General features: G+C 46.8%; 1 protein-coding gene across 2 annotated transcripts in view; it reads left to right on the top strand.

Annotated features, from left to right (window-relative positions):
* The first annotated feature begins 221 nt into the window (after positions 1-221).
* The window catches only part of ESYT3 (extended synaptotagmin 3), a 36,377-nt gene continuing 19,770 nt past the window's right edge, over positions 222-16,828 (top strand). Inside the window, exons 1-6 of one of the 2 annotated variants that reach the window (XM_054070234.1) lie at positions 222-538; positions 7,119-7,160; positions 8,050-8,184; positions 8,725-8,801; positions 16,045-16,111; positions 16,686-16,775. In XM_054070234.1, the coding sequence (XP_053926209.1) occupies positions 263-538; positions 7,119-7,160; positions 8,050-8,184; positions 8,725-8,801; positions 16,045-16,111; positions 16,686-16,775 (687 nt within the window). In that variant the 5' untranslated portion in view covers positions 222-262. Of the gene's footprint in view, positions 539-5,024; positions 5,632-7,118; positions 7,161-8,049; positions 8,185-8,724; positions 8,802-16,044; positions 16,112-16,685; positions 16,776-16,828 lie in introns of those variants that run through there. The other variant, XM_054070235.1, reaches the window with a different exon arrangement.

Genomic DNA, 16,828 nt, shown 5'->3' on the forward strand with positions numbered 1-16,828 from the left:
GAGCCTCATCCCGTTGCTCTCACCCCATGGATCCACCCTGTCCAGACCCCTTTGCAGAGCCTCCCTTCCCTCCAGCAGACCCACAGTCCCTCCCAGCTGTGATCTGCCCCTCCCCGTGCGCCCGCCGAGGGGCGCCGTGGCTCCTCGGGGCTGGGCACCGCCTGCCCCTCCCCGTGTGCCCGCCGGGGGGCGCCGTGTGGCGGCGGGGCGGGGCGGGCAGCGCGCATTCGGCAGCGGGAGCCGCGGGTGCCGGGCGCGCAGGATGCGCCCCGCGGCCGCCTCCCGCCCCGCCGCCCGGCGCCCGGGCGCGCTGGTGCTGTCGTGGGTGGTTCGGGCGCTGCTGTGGCTCGGCCCCGTGTACCTGGCGGGGTACGTGCGGCTGAGCGGCAGCTGGGTGCTGCTGGCGCTGGCGCTCTGGCTGTGCTGGGCTCGCAACCGGCGCTGCAAGCGCGACCGGCTGGCGGCCGCCTTCGCGCTGCTGGAGGACGAGCGGGAGGCGGTGCGGAAGGGGCTCGCGGCGCGGCACCTGCCCGCCTGGGTGAGTGGGGACCGGGGCGGAGCGGCGCCCGCAGACCGGGAGCGGGGATGCTGCGGGATGGGGAGCCCTGGGAGCGGGGATGCTGCGGGATGCGGAGCCCTGGGAGCGGGGATGCTGCGGGATGGGGAGCCCTGGGAGCGGGGATGCTGCGGGATGGGGAGCCCTGGGAACGGGGATGCTGCGGGATGGGGAGCCCTGGGAGCGGGGATGCTGCGGGATGGGGAGCCCTGGGAACGGGGATGCTGCGGGATGCGGAGCCCCGGGAGCGGGGATGCTGCGGGATGCGGAGCCCCGGGAGCGGGGATGCTGCGGGATGCGGAGCCCCGGGAGCGGGGATGCTGCGGGGCTGGGGAGCGGCACTGGGAACGGGGATGGTGCGGGATGGAGGGCTCAGGAGAACCCGGAGCGGCGTGGGGAGCGGGGATGCCGCGGGATGGGGGGCTGGGAAGCTCTGGGAGCGAGGATGATGCGGGGCTGGGGAGAGCCCGGAGCGGCGCTGGGAGCGGGGATGCCGCGGGGTGCGGGGCTGGGGAGCGGCATTGGGAGCCGGGATGCTGCAGAGCGGCAGGAGCGGCGTGGGGAGCGCATGGGTAGTGTGGGACGCGGGGCTGGGGAGCGTCACTGGGAGCGGGGATGCTGCGGGGCTGGGGAGAGCCCGGAGCGGCTGGGAGCAGGGATGCTGCGAGATGCTGAGCCGTGGAGGCGTTGGGAGCGGGGATGCTGCGGGATGCGGAGCGGCGGGAGCAGCGTGGAAAGCAGGGTATTCCGCACTAAGCAGCCGAAGGGCGAAAGAAAAGGGGTGAAGGGATGCCCTGGACTGAGCGGTAACATCCCTGATTTTGGAGCCTCACTCAGGGAAGCGAGTACTGAACTGGAAGTCGTTCTAGTCGGGGGGACGGGGATGCTGGTGTGAGCGTACCTGTGGAATACACTGCTGTATCCTCGGAGAAACCTTCTGTCAGCCGTGTGCTGTTGCATTGCAGGTGTTTTGGTGTAGAGAAGTACTTATTTTAGACCTTCTAGAAAGTTTTCTCCCCTTCTTTTTAGTGTCATGGGGAGAAAAAAATCCGTAAAAATAATATTCTCTGCCTACTAAAGCCCAAATATTTAAAGAACCATCTCTTGAAGGTGGGTTGTTCTCTCCTGAACAAACTGCTCTTTGTTCCCCACACTTGTTCCTCGCCATTCTAGGTTTTAAAGTCAAGAAACTTGAAAATCAAGTGGCACGTTTTATTCTACATCTTTGGTTGTTTGCTGGGTAGCCTTGGTGGGCTAATTGAGAAGGATTATGAGGGGTTTGGGTTTTTTTCCTTCATAATCAGTTCCTTACCATTTAAAAACATGTAAGAAAGAGTCCTTTCTTGTAAGAAAGAGACTGTCAAAGAGCTCTGTTTGTAAGGAGTGTTGTATGGTGACATTTGTAGTCAGTAAATTGGTTTTTTTGTAGCCTACAGCACTTGGCTCTTCTTAATACTGTGGGAAATGAAGGCAGTCAGCGCTTCTGAGGAGTGAGGCCAGAGTCTCCTAGCAGAGCTGGTGCAGCTCCCTGCACACGTTCCCTCCTGCCAGGCACAGAAACCTCTCTCTGAATGAGATTTCTGCTTGTTTGTATTGATAGAGTGTTTAAAACAACTCGGAGCATTAATGAGTGTGGTGGTGTCAGCTCCCGTCCTGATGCGGTGAGAGTAGCGGTTTCTTTTATCCTGAAGTGCCCTCAGTCTTGGTAATGAGATATTGAGTCTCTTAGTCATAGCTGAAAAATCAGAATCACCTCCCCAACACACACAATCTCAGAAGTCCTTGGGGATTGTGGTTGGTAGTGTTGGGGTTCATTGGTGCGTGGGTTGCAGGTCGATGGAGGGGATTATTGATTCCCCTGTACTCGGCGCTCACAAGGCTGCAGAGGGAGCACTGTGTCACTCAAGCACAGGAGAGGTTTTGACAAACAAGGGGACTCCAGCAGAGCCCACCGAGATGGTCGGGGCTGGAGCAGAAGCTGATAGAGCTGCCCCTTCAGAAGGGAAGGCTTACAGAGGATCTCACCACTGTCTCCTGCTGCCTAGCTCATGTTTAAGGAAAAGGTGGAGTCAGATGCTCTTCAGAGGCTTCTGGCTTGTGAACTCTTGGAGTTGGCTGCTGGAAGGCAAGATGCAGGACCTAAGGATAAAGGGGCTGCCACCTGTGCTTTTGGTTTCAGCTTTTATCCGTATTGCCACTTCTCCTTTCCTTTTCTAAGTTGGTAACTTTCTTTCCTCATCAGTTGGTGTTTGCTTCCACACTATACTTGTACTGGATGTTTTTTTAACTCTGCTTCCTCAATTTCATCTACTCCTCTGTGCCAGTCTTGGAGGCTGCTTCTCACCTGCAGATCAGTTTATTCTCTGTCATGTTGTCTTTGTGTCTTTCATTTTTGCCTTCCGGTGTTCATGAGCCTTCAGTTGAAACAGCTTAAAAAATGTCCTGTGTGTTCTTCTCTCCTGATGCACAGAGGTAGGAGTAGGAGGACGATTCAGGCTTGGGAGAGCACGGGTTGGATTCACAGTGTTGTAATCCTAGGAAAGGTTCCAGAGGTGTGAAGCGATGGCAGTGTCTTTGGGGACTGGTGTGGAGCCGTTTCCTCATGTGCCCTGTGGTAAATCAAGGAGGATTCATCCAGGGAGAAGTTAAGACCAGTCACTGATTGCATGACTTGGTTAAAACCATTCCCGCTAAGAGCAGTGCAAGTGGCTCCTTCAGATGTGGCGCGGGCTCTGCTCGGTCCTGGTGTCAGTTGTTAGGAGATGCACGCGTACCGCAGCCTTCCCTTCAGGAGGGATGCTGGGATGGTTTCCCTCATCTACTTAACCATCTGTTTCAGGGAATTTTGCAGCACCTGTTTCTTGGCTGAAACCAGTTTGGAATAGAGGCATTCCTGTGCTGGAGAGCTTATATAGGCAGGCTGAGCTTAGGAAAGCAGGCTGGAACTCTGCTCACGCTGAGCAGCGTTAGAGCCCTGTCTTGGGAAGGGGAGACTTTTGTCTCAGCCTGACTTTTGTAAAACCAGTCAGTGCCCAAGCAGAGGTAGCCCTGCTTCCACCTTCATTCTGGCTCCTGGGAGTGGTAGTGACTTCTCTGTTCTTTCACAGCTGCAGCAGATTCCAAGTGAGGACATCCAAGTGTGCTGAGTTTCTTCCTGATGTTAACTCCCTTTACCAGGCAGAAATGGTATTATTGGATACAGAACAGTCCTTTTAAAACTTTGCCTGTTAATTCTTTATTCATGCAAAAGGCTTGTTTAGGCTTTTTTTTTTTTTTTTGGCCTTGCACAAGAAGCTAAAACTCTGTCCCTTAAAAAAAAATATAAATCACAAAAAAACCCCAAGAACACCCCAAACAAAGACAGACCCCTGTTGGATACATTTCTGTGTTGTAGTTGAACAGAATAGCATGGTTGTGTCGTTGTGTCATGGGTTTTGCTGTTGCTGTAATCGTTGGTGTAGTCTGCTCCAGGGCAAGGTGGAGCCATGCAGAAACTCTATGCTTTCCTTACTTACTAGTAATTGGCCTTTACCTCGTGTTTTTGATCTTCAAAGCTCTTTTCAAATGCTAAGTAATTTTTGCAGCATTCCTAAAATACTGGCAGGAAACATGCCTGCTTTTGTGAATGGGGAAAACTGATGTTGATAGTGTGACTTGCCCAAGGCTAAGGGAGTAAGCCTTACTCTGAAACGGTGTTAACTTTGGCAGCTCTTGTGGGCTTGTTTTGGTAGGAAATGTTTTGTGCTTCTCTTGCCTGTGTTGCACTGATGACAAACTCGATGACAAACTCAAGGATGAGACTGCTGCCAGGGCTCTCGCAGTAACAAGGGGCATGAAGTGAGTTTGAAGTCCGGAGCACATGGTTAAAAAGTACAGAACCACAGATGGCTTTTTTTCCCCAAAGTATTAGAACACAATAAGTTCTTGGGGTGAGCTGTTGGGTCAAGAAGAGAGCTTGGTGGTGTGACTGGGCTGAACTGGAGCAGAACTCGTCTCGTGTTAGCAGGTTGTGCACGTTATGGGAACATCCTGTGGGTAGGAAAGGCTTTGCTCAGAGCTTATGCCTTACTAATCCAGATGCAATGCTTGGATGTCAAGCTCTACTTCTTCTGCAGAACTCCTCATGGTATTTGTACCATTGAGTGCAGCTGACCTTTGGTATTGGGAACCTACTGAAATCTGGTGGCCTTTCATAATATGTAGAAAGCTCTTTTCACCAGAGACATGTAGTTGTCCTGTTTCTGTGGTGCTTGCCTCTTTGAGAGCCCTACTGAGTCAGCTGAGGAGATCCCAGTGGTGTTTGCTATCTTTGAGCTATGGCAATGCTATTTCTTCTGTCTGTCAGAGGAAACTGAGGCACAGCTTGCCTGGGTGGGAGCTGTGTTGCAGACACATGAACGAAGGGGTGATAAGCGGGATGGAATTGTGTCACAAGCAGCTGCTCATCCTGTCACAGCAATCCCAGGTGTGTCACAGTGATATGTGATTCATTGGGGTTGCTTTTGGAGTTTGCACTGGGCTGTCCAGTTTGAGTGTCTATGGGTCAAACAGTTAATTCAATTTTGCGTTTTCTTGAGGCAGGTCAAGCTGCCGTCTCCTTCACACAGTTTTTGCCTGTTTTCTGATGCTCCTGTGTGCTGTTCCAGCATTCCTTGGCCACCAGCTTGCTTCTTGGATCCTTCTTGCCGTTGCATCTCTAGCAGCTTTGGCTCTAGTGAATAATCCCAGCCAACTTTAGAGGTTTATATTGTTCTGCGTTTCTCCCCTTAACATTGGTGGGTCTCATGTGTGGTCTGTGATTTTCTCATTGGGATCTTGGTTGCCCTGAGTCCTGGTCTGTCCTTCATTTGGGTCACATCCCTCTTCTCACTGTAAGGTCTTTTGAAGGATGGCTCACCATGCTTTTTCCATCCATGCTTCACCCTGCGTGTGGCTGATCCAGAATTGCGGAACAAATGCTGCAGGACCCTGGCACTTGGCTGTTGCTTTGGACCTGGGGACCAGCTGCCTTCAAGTCACCCAGGATTTATGCGCCCTAGTGGAGGACTACTTGGTGAAAGACGAAAGGCTGGCAGGTGAAGTGGAGGTCCCCTGATCCACATAATCCATCTTGTTGTAAAATGTCAGCTGCATTTTATCGGTATAGATTGCCCCTTCTGGTGCCGTATTCTCACTTTATCATGCAAATAGAGCTGGGTAGGCTGACATTTCAGTGAACTTGCATTGTCTTGTTTAATGGAAAAGTTGCTATTTAGAGCATCAAAAGGAATTGCTTATAAAGAGTATGGTAATATCACTTTGGTTTTTTTAATGTCATAATTGGAGATAATTTGAAGCATAATTTGAAGCATTATTTGAGCCAGGAAAATGGGCTCTGAAATCATCAAGCTGGGATAAAAGGCAAGCTGCTGTCCCTTGCATCCAAACATCTCTGAGCACCTCTCTGTAAAGAGCTGAATTAAACAGCAAGGTTTTGACTGAAGAAGGTAATTCACAGCTCTTGTATAAGGAGATAATGTATTGTTCTACCCAGTTACTGTTGTCAGGCTTGATGATAGTTGCAGGAGTGAGTCTCTTTGTATTCTGGTGCTCTTGTAGAGCTGAGCAGTGCCTGAATGCCCATTCTGAGAAGCTGCTGTGCCATCCTTCCCCTCTGCATTGACCTGCTGCCAGCTTGTAGCACTGCCTGAAAATACCACAGCTGTCAGACTTTAATGTGTGGGTGTAGTAAGGTGATTGTGGCTCTTTGCTCAGTAGCTTCTTGGTGAGGTCTGAGATCAGTTGGTTAATTGAGAGTGCCCTCATATCCAATTGTCCTGATGGTGATTAAAAAAGTCATTAATTCAGCGAGCTGGATGGATTTTGTTATGGGCACGTACATTTCTTCTTGGCATTTGGTGTGTCCAGCTTGAAAATACGATGTGTGAGCGACTGCTACATTTTGTTTTGTCCTTAGCATCTTAAAAGAAAGGCTCTGAGAGGTGAAAACACTGGACTGTTACACATGGTAGTGTGTGGTGATAGGCTTGAACTCTTACAGTGCTTCTTTTCCCTGAAGCCATTGGTCCTGTGTTAGTATTGGTGGAGAAATGATGCTACAGCCAATAAACTCAGTTTCCCAAGCAGGTTCTTGTTTTCCAAAGTGTGATGTCCTGGTTGAAGTGAGCCAGTACAGCAAACAGGTCCTGCCCAGCTCGTGATCTTGAAGGGAAGCAAGTTCTCATGGGTTCCCATGACATAACCAAGAGAGGGAGGAGAAATCTAATGCTGTTTTACATCAAAACAGGATATGACGCTTGCTTTAATCATATAAATGTACCTGGAGGCATACTGGTATGTCAGTGCACGTGTGTTCTTTCTATTGTCATTTTAGTTTCTACTGTTTATTTGCCTTTTACAATTTTTCAAGGAGGTAGTAAATTATAAAGGATGTACGTATGAGGGCAGAGGGATCTCAGCTTACTCTAAAACTTGTTCCACGCTCTGTGAAATCTCTTACATGCATTGCAGTATGCCGGAACAGATGGCACGTGGCACTCACTTTATTTTTCTCTGCATCCAGGTTCACTTCCCTGATGTTGAACGAGTGGAGTGGCTGAACAAGGTGAGGAGCTCTGGTTTGTGAGACCATCTGCTCTGAGCTGCATCACAGCACAAATTCTGTGGTTCCAGCCCCAGAAAGTTATCCAGGCACTACTATAATACACCTCAGTCATTTCAGTGTCTGTACTTAAGTCTTGTAGCCACTTAATATAGAATTGTCACTGAGGTTTTGGTGAGAGCCAAAAGTGTGCCTGGTTGATACAGGTTTGATTAATTTGACCACAGAGCTTCATTCTGAGATAAAAAAAAAGGCCAGTGTTTTTACATTTGTATATATATAGATGCATCTGTGTGTGTATAATGTATATATACATAATGTGTGTATGTTATTTTAGCAAAAGTAGTGACATCTTCTCTTACCAGAGAGGTTCCCAGATTGCTCTGAGGCAGGGGTTCCATCCGCAGGTATAGTCAAGCTCTCACTGGAACTGAACACCGGGATTCAAAGCAAAACAGCTGAATTTGCAGATTAGCGCTCAGTAACTATCCTGTTTCTCTTTTAAGGAGGCTTTCTTTTTAGCAAACTTTCTAAAGCTCTTTTCACTCCTCTCTAAATAAACCTTGCTCTAGGGAACTTTCTGAGCTTTAAAGTAATTAGGAAATATTGTGCTTTAGAGCATTTAACCCTGAACTTTGCTGGCTCAGCCCCTGCAGTTAGAAGCAGTCAGTAGACTCTAGGGTGCTGAAAACTCACCCTTCAGTTCCTAAACCAGATTCCTTTTCTGAGGAACTGAGATGGTCCTTTCCATAAGGATGACTTAAGAGCACAAATGTGACTTGGTATTTTGAAAGGACAGATGTTAATAGCCATGTTCTGTGATGTGTGCATCTGTTGCTCAAAAGAAGTATCAAAGAATCTTCAGTGTGTTTCTGCTTTTTCTGTTCTTTAGGTCCTTGTACAAGCCTGGCCGTACTTTGGGACAATCATGGAAAAAGCGTTTAAAGAAGTTCTTGAACCAAAAATCAGAGCAAAGAATGTACATCTGAAAACATGCACCTTTACCAAGATCCACTTTGGTGAGAAGGTAATGTGAATCTTTTGCAGCCCTTGCAGTTCCATCTCCACTGAAAAGCTCAGACACAAGGGGAGCCTGATGTTCAGCTCTTTATAGCTCTGAGTGTTTAACAAAATGGCATTGGTGCAACACTGCTGCCTCCTTCATTCCTTTCTCATGTTGACTTGAGCGTCTTCACTGTGAAGGAAAGGTCATATAGGAGACACATCCCTCCCCACTGGCTGTCATTATCATGGGACTGGAGGTAGAAAAAGGTGCACGTATCCACAATTCTTTCTGTTATATCCCTGTGAAAGGATTTTTCAGTGCATCCTAAGGCTTGCAGCATGGGCTGCTTGCAATCAACCCTGCATTTGAGGACTGCCAAGGCTGTTCACAATACCTCTTTAAGAGGAAAACTTGTGTGGGTTACTCATACTTTGCATGCAGTTGTGCAAAGTCTTTAATGAATGCTTCTGTACTCAAGTTGATTGAAGTGAGTAGGACTTTTCACTTGGGCTTAATTTGAAAGATATTAACTATGCTGTATCTTGTTTGTCTTTATTTCAGTGCCCTAGAATCAATGGAATAAAAGCCTACACCAAAGAAATTGATAGAAGACAAGTTGTCTTAGATCTGCAGATATGGTAACATTGCATCACTGATGATGTAGATGGTTCTTAACTCATTGCCCGTTTAACACCTGTGTGTGAATTGTCATGCTGACCTGGACATGTGGTCCACTAAGATCAGCATGAAGTGAGAGGTTCTTGTCTTATATTAACCTAGGATGATGTGAGATAATCTGTCCCCAGCTGGATGTCCTCAGTAATTAGAGGTGAGATGTTGTGCATCAGTCTTGAAGTCAGAAAGCAGCATCACCTGCACAGGTTTACGTGTTACCTCCTCTGGCCCATCACTGTGGCTCTGAGTATAAGAATGTGTCCCTTTTCTTTGCCTTTCAGGGCAGTAAACTCCCAAGTTTTGGGACTGTATTTCCTAGTCTAACAGCTCTGAAGCATGGTGGTGCTTCATTTGCCTATTGCCCCACTATGGTTCTCCTTCAGTTCTGTCTCTCCACTTTTTCCAGAACTACCTGCACTATTTATTTTTTAATTCCTTCCCCCAGCTTAATCCTCTTGTTTTACTCACCATTTGTTTCATGTGCCACCCAACACATTTGCTTTTTTTGATTACAGGTGTTCTCTGAGCAGAAAACTGCCTTTGGCTTTAACAACAACAACAAAATTAGATAAGACATTTGATACCTTCCACGCTGTTTAGAATGAGCTGCTCTGTTTTGTTAACATCAGAGCTAAACTCTCTCCTGGTTTAGCCTGGAGAATGGAGTTGCTGGGGGAATTACCACTCGCATGCATAAGTTTAGTGGGTGATCGAGCTGCCTAATTTAAATGGCTTTTCTTCATGGTAGTTCCAGGAAAAATAAGTGTGAAGTTACAGAGTGTCTTGGCAACAGCACAGAGCTGCTCAGAACTGTGCCTGCTGCTTAATGTGGCGATGGCATGGCAGCATCTTCAGCCCTGGCAGAGCACTGTCGCTCCTGCAAAATGACGTGCTTGATTTTCAGCCAGAACACGTTGTGCTTCAGTGCAGTCAGTGTAATAGCCAGACCAGTTTTATGGCCTTTGGCAAATCATTTGTGCTTTCCACATTGAAATCGAGGGATTTGATGCCTTTAAGACTCTGCAGGAGGTTGCTGCTGTTCTCTGTTAAACTACTTCTTCAGAAGCATCTCTCACATACTCACTTTCACTGTCTTTTAACAACCCTCTGCAGAGGGATTCCCCCGACCTCCTCATTCCTGTCCCTGTGGCAGACCTGTGAGCATCTCCAAGATGGTCAAATACTTCTATTCCTCATCCTGACAATAACTTAACCTGAACTGTCATCTGATAACCCAAGTATTTTCTGTATTCATGGTATCATAGTATAGTTAGGGTTGGAAGGGACCTTAAAGATCATCTAGTTTCAACGCCCCTGCCATGGGCAGGGACACCTCCCACTGGCTCAGGCTGCTCAAGGTCCCTTCCAGCCTGGCCTTGAACACCTCCAGGGATGGGGCAGCCACAACCTCCCTGGGCAACCTGTGCCAGTGCCTCACCACTCTCATGGTGAAGAAATTCCTCCTAATGTCCAGTCTAAATCTGCCCCTCTCCAGTTTATACCCATTCTCCCTGGTCCTGTCCCCACAAGCCTTTCACACAGGTCTGTTCAGACTACCTTGTCTCTGATGGAGATCTCTTCTCCTGGGCTGTGTTAAGGACCTAGTTTCTCTTACATTAATATATTAACATCAGTTTCTGCAGCTAAGCAGGGATTTGTGCATAGTATGGTGTCCACAGGAGGTACTGTACTTCAGGAATGAGGAGAAGCAAATCTATGAGCAGCAGTGTTATATACCTTCCTTTTTCTGGATTGCCAAAGGAATGTGGCTTTTTTTTTCTTTTCTTTAATCAAGGAAATGGGCAATCTCCACTTTTCTGGAGTGAGGCAAACCCCCATTACAAAATAGACTCTTTTAGCTACGTGAATAGCACTAATGCAGCTGGTGTTGGGAGAAGAGCTGGGTAGGGGAGATGGAATTGGAGTGACCTGTTCTGAGGCTGCCACCCATTGCACTGCCTCTTGGTGACTGCATGCTGGTGAGATTTAAATTGCTGAATCTGTCCACAGAGCTGCGCCCTGGCATCACAGCTCTGGAGAAGAGAGTGATGTGCTGTGGGTGTCGATGTGGTGCACTTTGCAATCCTGAGACCACAGTGACTGACTTCCCTCTCTTGGGTTAGGTTTCAAAGATTCATAGCTATGTTGCAGTGGACATTAAAGGATTAACGTGTCTGCATGTTATAAACATGACTCCTTCGCTTTGGTACTTGCTCGAAGCGTGTGAGCATGGCCTGTTGGCTGGCTCACCATTGCATGCCCCACTGCCCAGGGTGGCTGCAGCAGGGAATGCCGAGCAGCTGCTTCACGTACGGGGCTGTTATCCTGGCAGACAGCACCCTGCCCTGGCAGCATGCTCTGCCCCACTCTAGCACCAGGTTACCCTGTGTGATAGACAGTGTCTCACATCCAGAAATCTCAGCATGATCTGTAAATCCTGAGATTTCTGGATATGAGACACTGTCTAACACAGCTGCACAGGAGGACGTTTTTTTTTTCCCCTCCAGTTTTATCAAGGAGGCAACTAGTCTCTGAAGCCCGAAGTCTTTGGTTTGGCCAGGGCAAAACACAGGAAAAGGGCAGAAGTAGAAGAAGCCTTTCCCTCATCCTTCCTTTGTGGTCTGTATGGAATCATTCGTGTGGTTTTAATAGCCACTTGTAGACATACGCTATATCAAGTGTTCTATTCATTTGGTTTGTGCTCCAGATCTCCTTAACATGATGTGGCACTGAGTGCTGCGATTCAGGTCTGTACCGTGTGAAGAAAAGCTTCCTTTCTGCTGTGTTAAATTTGTTTGATGTAATATTGCAATGTAATTATTCATAATGTAATTATCGATGTAAAGTTGTGATGTAATTTGTGATGTAATGATTGATGTAATATATTGTGATGCAATATCACAAATTGCATCCTTTGCTCGGGAACTGTGAAAAGTAGCACTTAGAGGTCCCTTACTTGTATGGGCAGTAGCGTCAGCAGAGTCAGTGATGCAGGTGATCTGGTATTGCATAGAGTTACCAAAAGGAACTTCAGAAGCTGCTTTAATTAAATCTGTTAACAACAGCTTACATGTCTGTAGCATCAGAGCATTGGGGAATGGTTATGTAGAGCACTGTCTCATTACAGCCTTGACTGTCCCATGTGGAAGGACTATACTTGAGTTTGTGGCAGGGAAACCAAGTCTCAGAGGCGGTTACTTGTAAGGCACAGAGATCTTTTGTTAAAGGCCAGGAAGGAGGCCATAAGTTGTCTTTCAAAAACTTTCGCTTGGTCCCTGGTATGATGCACCCAGTTGGTGTAAATTGAATTGTGTAAATCTTGTCACAGCTTATAGGACTGAGCAGAAATATTGAGATAACCACTGCTCACCTTCAGGTCATCTGTACTGACAAAGTTTGTCTTTTATCTGTCTGAAGGTCCTGGTGTCTGTATTCAGTTCATCTGTCCACCCCCCTGCACAAATATACCCAATCTATGGCTTTCACTTGACGTGTAAGAAAGTATCAGGGTTCTTGCAGTGGCTGAATGAAATAAGAAATCCCTGCCAGACTGGGATCTGAAATCCCCAAATCTGTAATATGACATCCTGACTGCAAATAAACTGGTGATACCCTGGGATCTCCAAAGAGTTTGCCCTAGATCTAAATCATTAATCTGTCCCCTGAGCATATGGATCTGACAGACGCGTTCTCCAAATGAATTGATGTCAAAGCATTCCAGAAATGTTCTCTGCAAGTGCATTTTTTAAATGGGAACTTTTCAAGTGCAATCACTTGACCTCCTGCAGCTGCTTTTCTTTCCACTAATTCTGCAATTGCCTGAGCTGCTGTGTAGCCATGTAATCATTGACTGTAATCATCAGAGGTTCAAGGTATTTGAAGGCACTGCTATTTTCCAGAAGAATATCTTGCAATCCAGTTGCTTCCTGTTTTGTTAATCTGATTTAGTACTCATGATAATTTGTTGTTGGCAGTGTTTTGAATTTCCATTTCCATGTCCTTCTGTTGTATTTTCAGTACATGACATGTTGTAGAAGAATAATGTATTTATTAAAAATGCATACGCATTACAATTTACTCTTAAAGGAAGATCCCTGGGCTGCTTAACTGGTGGGTTTTCAAATCTGGAAAGACAGTTTCTGTTATCTTGTGCAGAACTGGGAGACAGTAGTCAAAAGAAGCATGCAACAATACTTTGAACTGTGGTGGAGTTTGGGTTGACTGAGTTTGTAAGATCTTAACAGAAACTAAAAGCATTTTGGAAACTTAGTCTTGAGCAGAAGGGGAATGCTTTTCCTTGGAAGCATGACTTGATAGGCAAAGGGGAAAGGCAGAGGTAGTCTGTCTTTTCTCATACCCTGTGGTACTTGGTCACGCTCTCTTGTCTCTCTTATTTGTCTGATACTGCTTGCTCATCTACCCAAGTCCAAAGCCAGGCAGACTAAGCAGCAGTCTGCTTTACAAAGCACTTGAGAAGGCTGGACCAGAGGGGGCTTTTGCCATGCAGGCCAGTGAGAAGGTGGGGTGCGTGAGGAGTTACTTTGCAGGGGCAGAATTGCATGGGATATATACATATAGGGATATATAGACATCCAGGTTAGTCTAACTTGTCTAGACGCTGGTCTAACTGGCGTCCCTGCCTTCAGCCAATGAATTGCTGTTGTATCGTAAACACTCGTCCCAGCTTTTCCACTCTGGTACAGAAGAGGTATACATACATGTGTTTGTACAAGCTTCTCCATTTCTCATCCATGGCACAGGCAAGCTTCTCTGCATCTCCTTGTGCAGTATGGAGAGAAACAGATTCTTCTTCCACTCCTTACAGGTGGGTGTGGTCCTGTGGATAGTGGCAGAGGGGCTCAGCCCTACACACTTTTCATGGAATCATAGAATGCGTTGGGTTGGAAGGCACCTTTACAGATCATCCAGTCCAATCCTTCTGCAAGAGCAGGGACATCTTTAACTGGATCAGGTTGCTCAGAGCCCCATCCAGCCTGACCTTGAATGTTTCCAGGGATGGGGCATCTACCATCTCTCTGGTTCCAGTGGTTCACCACCCTCATTGTAAAAAATTCCTTCCTTATATCCAGTCTAAATCTACCTTACTGTAGTTTAAAACCATTACCCCTTATCCTGTCACAACAGTCCTCGCTAAAAAGTCTGTCCCCCTCTTTCCTGTAGGGTGCCTTTAAGTACTAGAAGGCTGCTGTAAGGTCCCCCTGCAGCCTTCTTTTCTTCAGGCTGGACAACCTCAACTCTCTCAATCTGTCCTCACAGGAGAGGTGCTCCAGCCCTTGGATCATCTTCATGGCCTCCTCTGGACTCACTCCAACAGATCCATGTCCTTCTTGTGCTGAGGGTCAAGGCTTGAATTTGGCTCAGGTGTGCTCTACCTGGGGCAGGACAACAGAGAGCACCGCGAGGTTACACTGAGCGTAGTGGGCAGACAAGAGCCCAAGCAGCTTGGACTGGAAATGAGAAATAAAACTAATTGAGGAAAAGTGCATCCTTCCTGCCAAGCATACTGGTGTGGAGGTGATGCCTATGTGAAGCTGAGTTGATGATAATTAAAGGCTCAGGCTCAGATAAAAGAGGCAAAGGCTTCTCTGACATCAAGAGTCTAAAACACAATTGCATGTATTGAAGCGTTACTGGGGAAGAGACATCTAGGACTGTGTGGGAAGAGTTTTTGACGTATGGAAAGTCATAATCATAGAATCACTAGGTTGGAAAGGACCCACTGCATCATCGAGACAACCATTCCTAACAATCCCTAAACCATGATGTTGTGAATTGAAACACCACAGCTAGTATTTGTTGTGTGGGCCACTGGGAACAGCTAAATTAAATCCTCTTGGATTAATTACTGCAAATTGAGGAACTCATTTTAGGTTCTTATTTAGATTTATATTGTGACAAAGCTCTATTAGCACTCAGTGTAATGAGCTGTAAGATCATGTCAAAATTGTATAAATTAGTAAATGTAAAAATAAGTTTGTTTAATTATATGACTAGCTTATAAGGAAGAATGTGTTAATTTCAGCGTGGCCTGTGGGGTTGGTTATTTAAGAAATGAGAATGTTCTAACATTAAGGGCTTTAATTGTGTGTTATGAGCTTTTAAAATTCTGATAAGTGACAATCTGTAAACAAATATTCAATAACTTCGCTTGCAAAAATGAAGTCAAATTCACAAGGTTACACATTCTTGGCAGATTTTTTGGTGGGGAAGGAATCTGGCTGTGCAGATTACAGTGTGAATTAGTGGCAGCTGCAGGACTATTTGCCCATAAACATGTGGTCAGAGCAAAAATCTTGTCCTTTTTCTTTGATTATGGGGTGAAATTATGCATGCAAGTGGTGAGCACAGCATATTCACTGTGCTGCAGTACTTTTACTCCCTGCTTTACCTGCAGGGTGTTTGTCTGCATCCAGAGTAAGCTATTTCTCAGAGGACCAAAAGGGAGCTTGGTAGCTGCCTTCAATTGTCTTCTTCCAGAGGGATCAACAAATCTGCTAGGTTCTGTTTCCTGGGCAATGGCTGTTGGTTTCTGCATAAGGTGATGTTTGTACTTCTATTAAAGACTGAGGTGGTTTCCAAATAGCGAAAGTACCACACTTGGTGTTCATTTTATTTAAAGCCTAATGTTCTCCATGGCAACTGACCAAAATCTGTCTAAGTAGTTGTCTTTTGATTTGGCCTCAAGGAAACCGGGTTATTTTTAGTGGTAAATTTGTCCTTCAAGTGGACTTCTGTGTTGTGGGCAAGGCGAAGACCCTGTATATAATGGCAGGATGGCTCTGCATCAGCGTGGGAGCTGGGTCACCAGGTTGTTGGGGTGGGATCAGGGTTTCAGCAGAGAAAGGAGCAAGAGGGCAACTGCTGTGACTTTGAATTCTGAACCAGCCTGTCAATCCCCTGCTTGGAGCAAGCTTGCCTCGGTCAACTGCTGGTCTTAAAATAACTTTGAATACAGATGTTGCTTTGACATTTTGCAGGTAGATTAATATCCCAGCTGACTGTAGGGCTTTTCTGGTGAAGAACTGACCATTGTTCAATGTGTTTAACTTTCCCTTTTCAGTTGCTTGAAAATCCATCTCTACCTGTGATGTCATGTTGTCAATTATCTCATTTATACTCCGTACAACTGAAAATTTCTCATTAAACTATTGCAAACTCTGGAATAACGTGAGAATTTTCTTTCAGTTACGTAGGTGACTGTGAGATTCACATGGACATATCGAAATTTAACCTTGGAGTCAAAGGTGTACAGGTGCGTGCAGTGCTAACGTCTCTTCAAGGCTGTGTGTGGCAGGAGGTAGCATGTCCCAGTGGGGAGGTCATGACACTTAACAGGCTTGCAGGCTTGGAGTGGACTTTATCTCCTTGTGTTTTGCCTGGGGAAATGATGCCTTCCATGGAAAGCACCAAAATACCGCTTTTAAGCTCTCAGTGTCATTCTTAAATGAGGCGGGCGCTCGGGTCAGCTTCTGCCACTAGAGTTCAAAGGAGCTCATGTCAATAGAGAACTTCAAAAGAGGCAGTTCTGCCAGGGTATCCAGAAACTGGTATAGATTAGACCAACGACCTGTTCTTACAGTGTTGAAAGACAGTAGGCAGATCACTCCATTGTACGGCAGTCAGGGCTGCAGAGAGACTTAGAAGGACTTGCCTGATATCAATAGCAATGATTTGGTGGGGGGGAGGTGGTTGTTGTTAAGTTCTAGATAAAATTACTTTGAGTAGGATTTTTAAAATTATCTCCATCACTGAAAAACTCACAGTTTTGCAACTTCATCCTGAGAGTATCTTCAGACTCAGTTTTCCTTGGTCTGTTCTGCTTGCAGCTCTATGGGACGTTGCGGGTGATACTGGAACCTCTTCTAACCGAAGCACCTTTTGTTGGAGCAGTGACCTTGTTTTTTATGCAGAAACCGGTGAGTCAGGAGTGAACTCTGCAGCCTTCTTGCCCTTCGTCTGTCTTAATGCA

Source organism: Cuculus canorus, chromosome 6 (assembly GCF_017976375.1).
Source record: "Cuculus canorus isolate bCucCan1 chromosome 6, bCucCan1.pri, whole genome shotgun sequence".
In the NCBI taxonomy this organism is placed as follows: domain Eukaryota; kingdom Metazoa; phylum Chordata; class Aves; order Cuculiformes; family Cuculidae; genus Cuculus; species Cuculus canorus.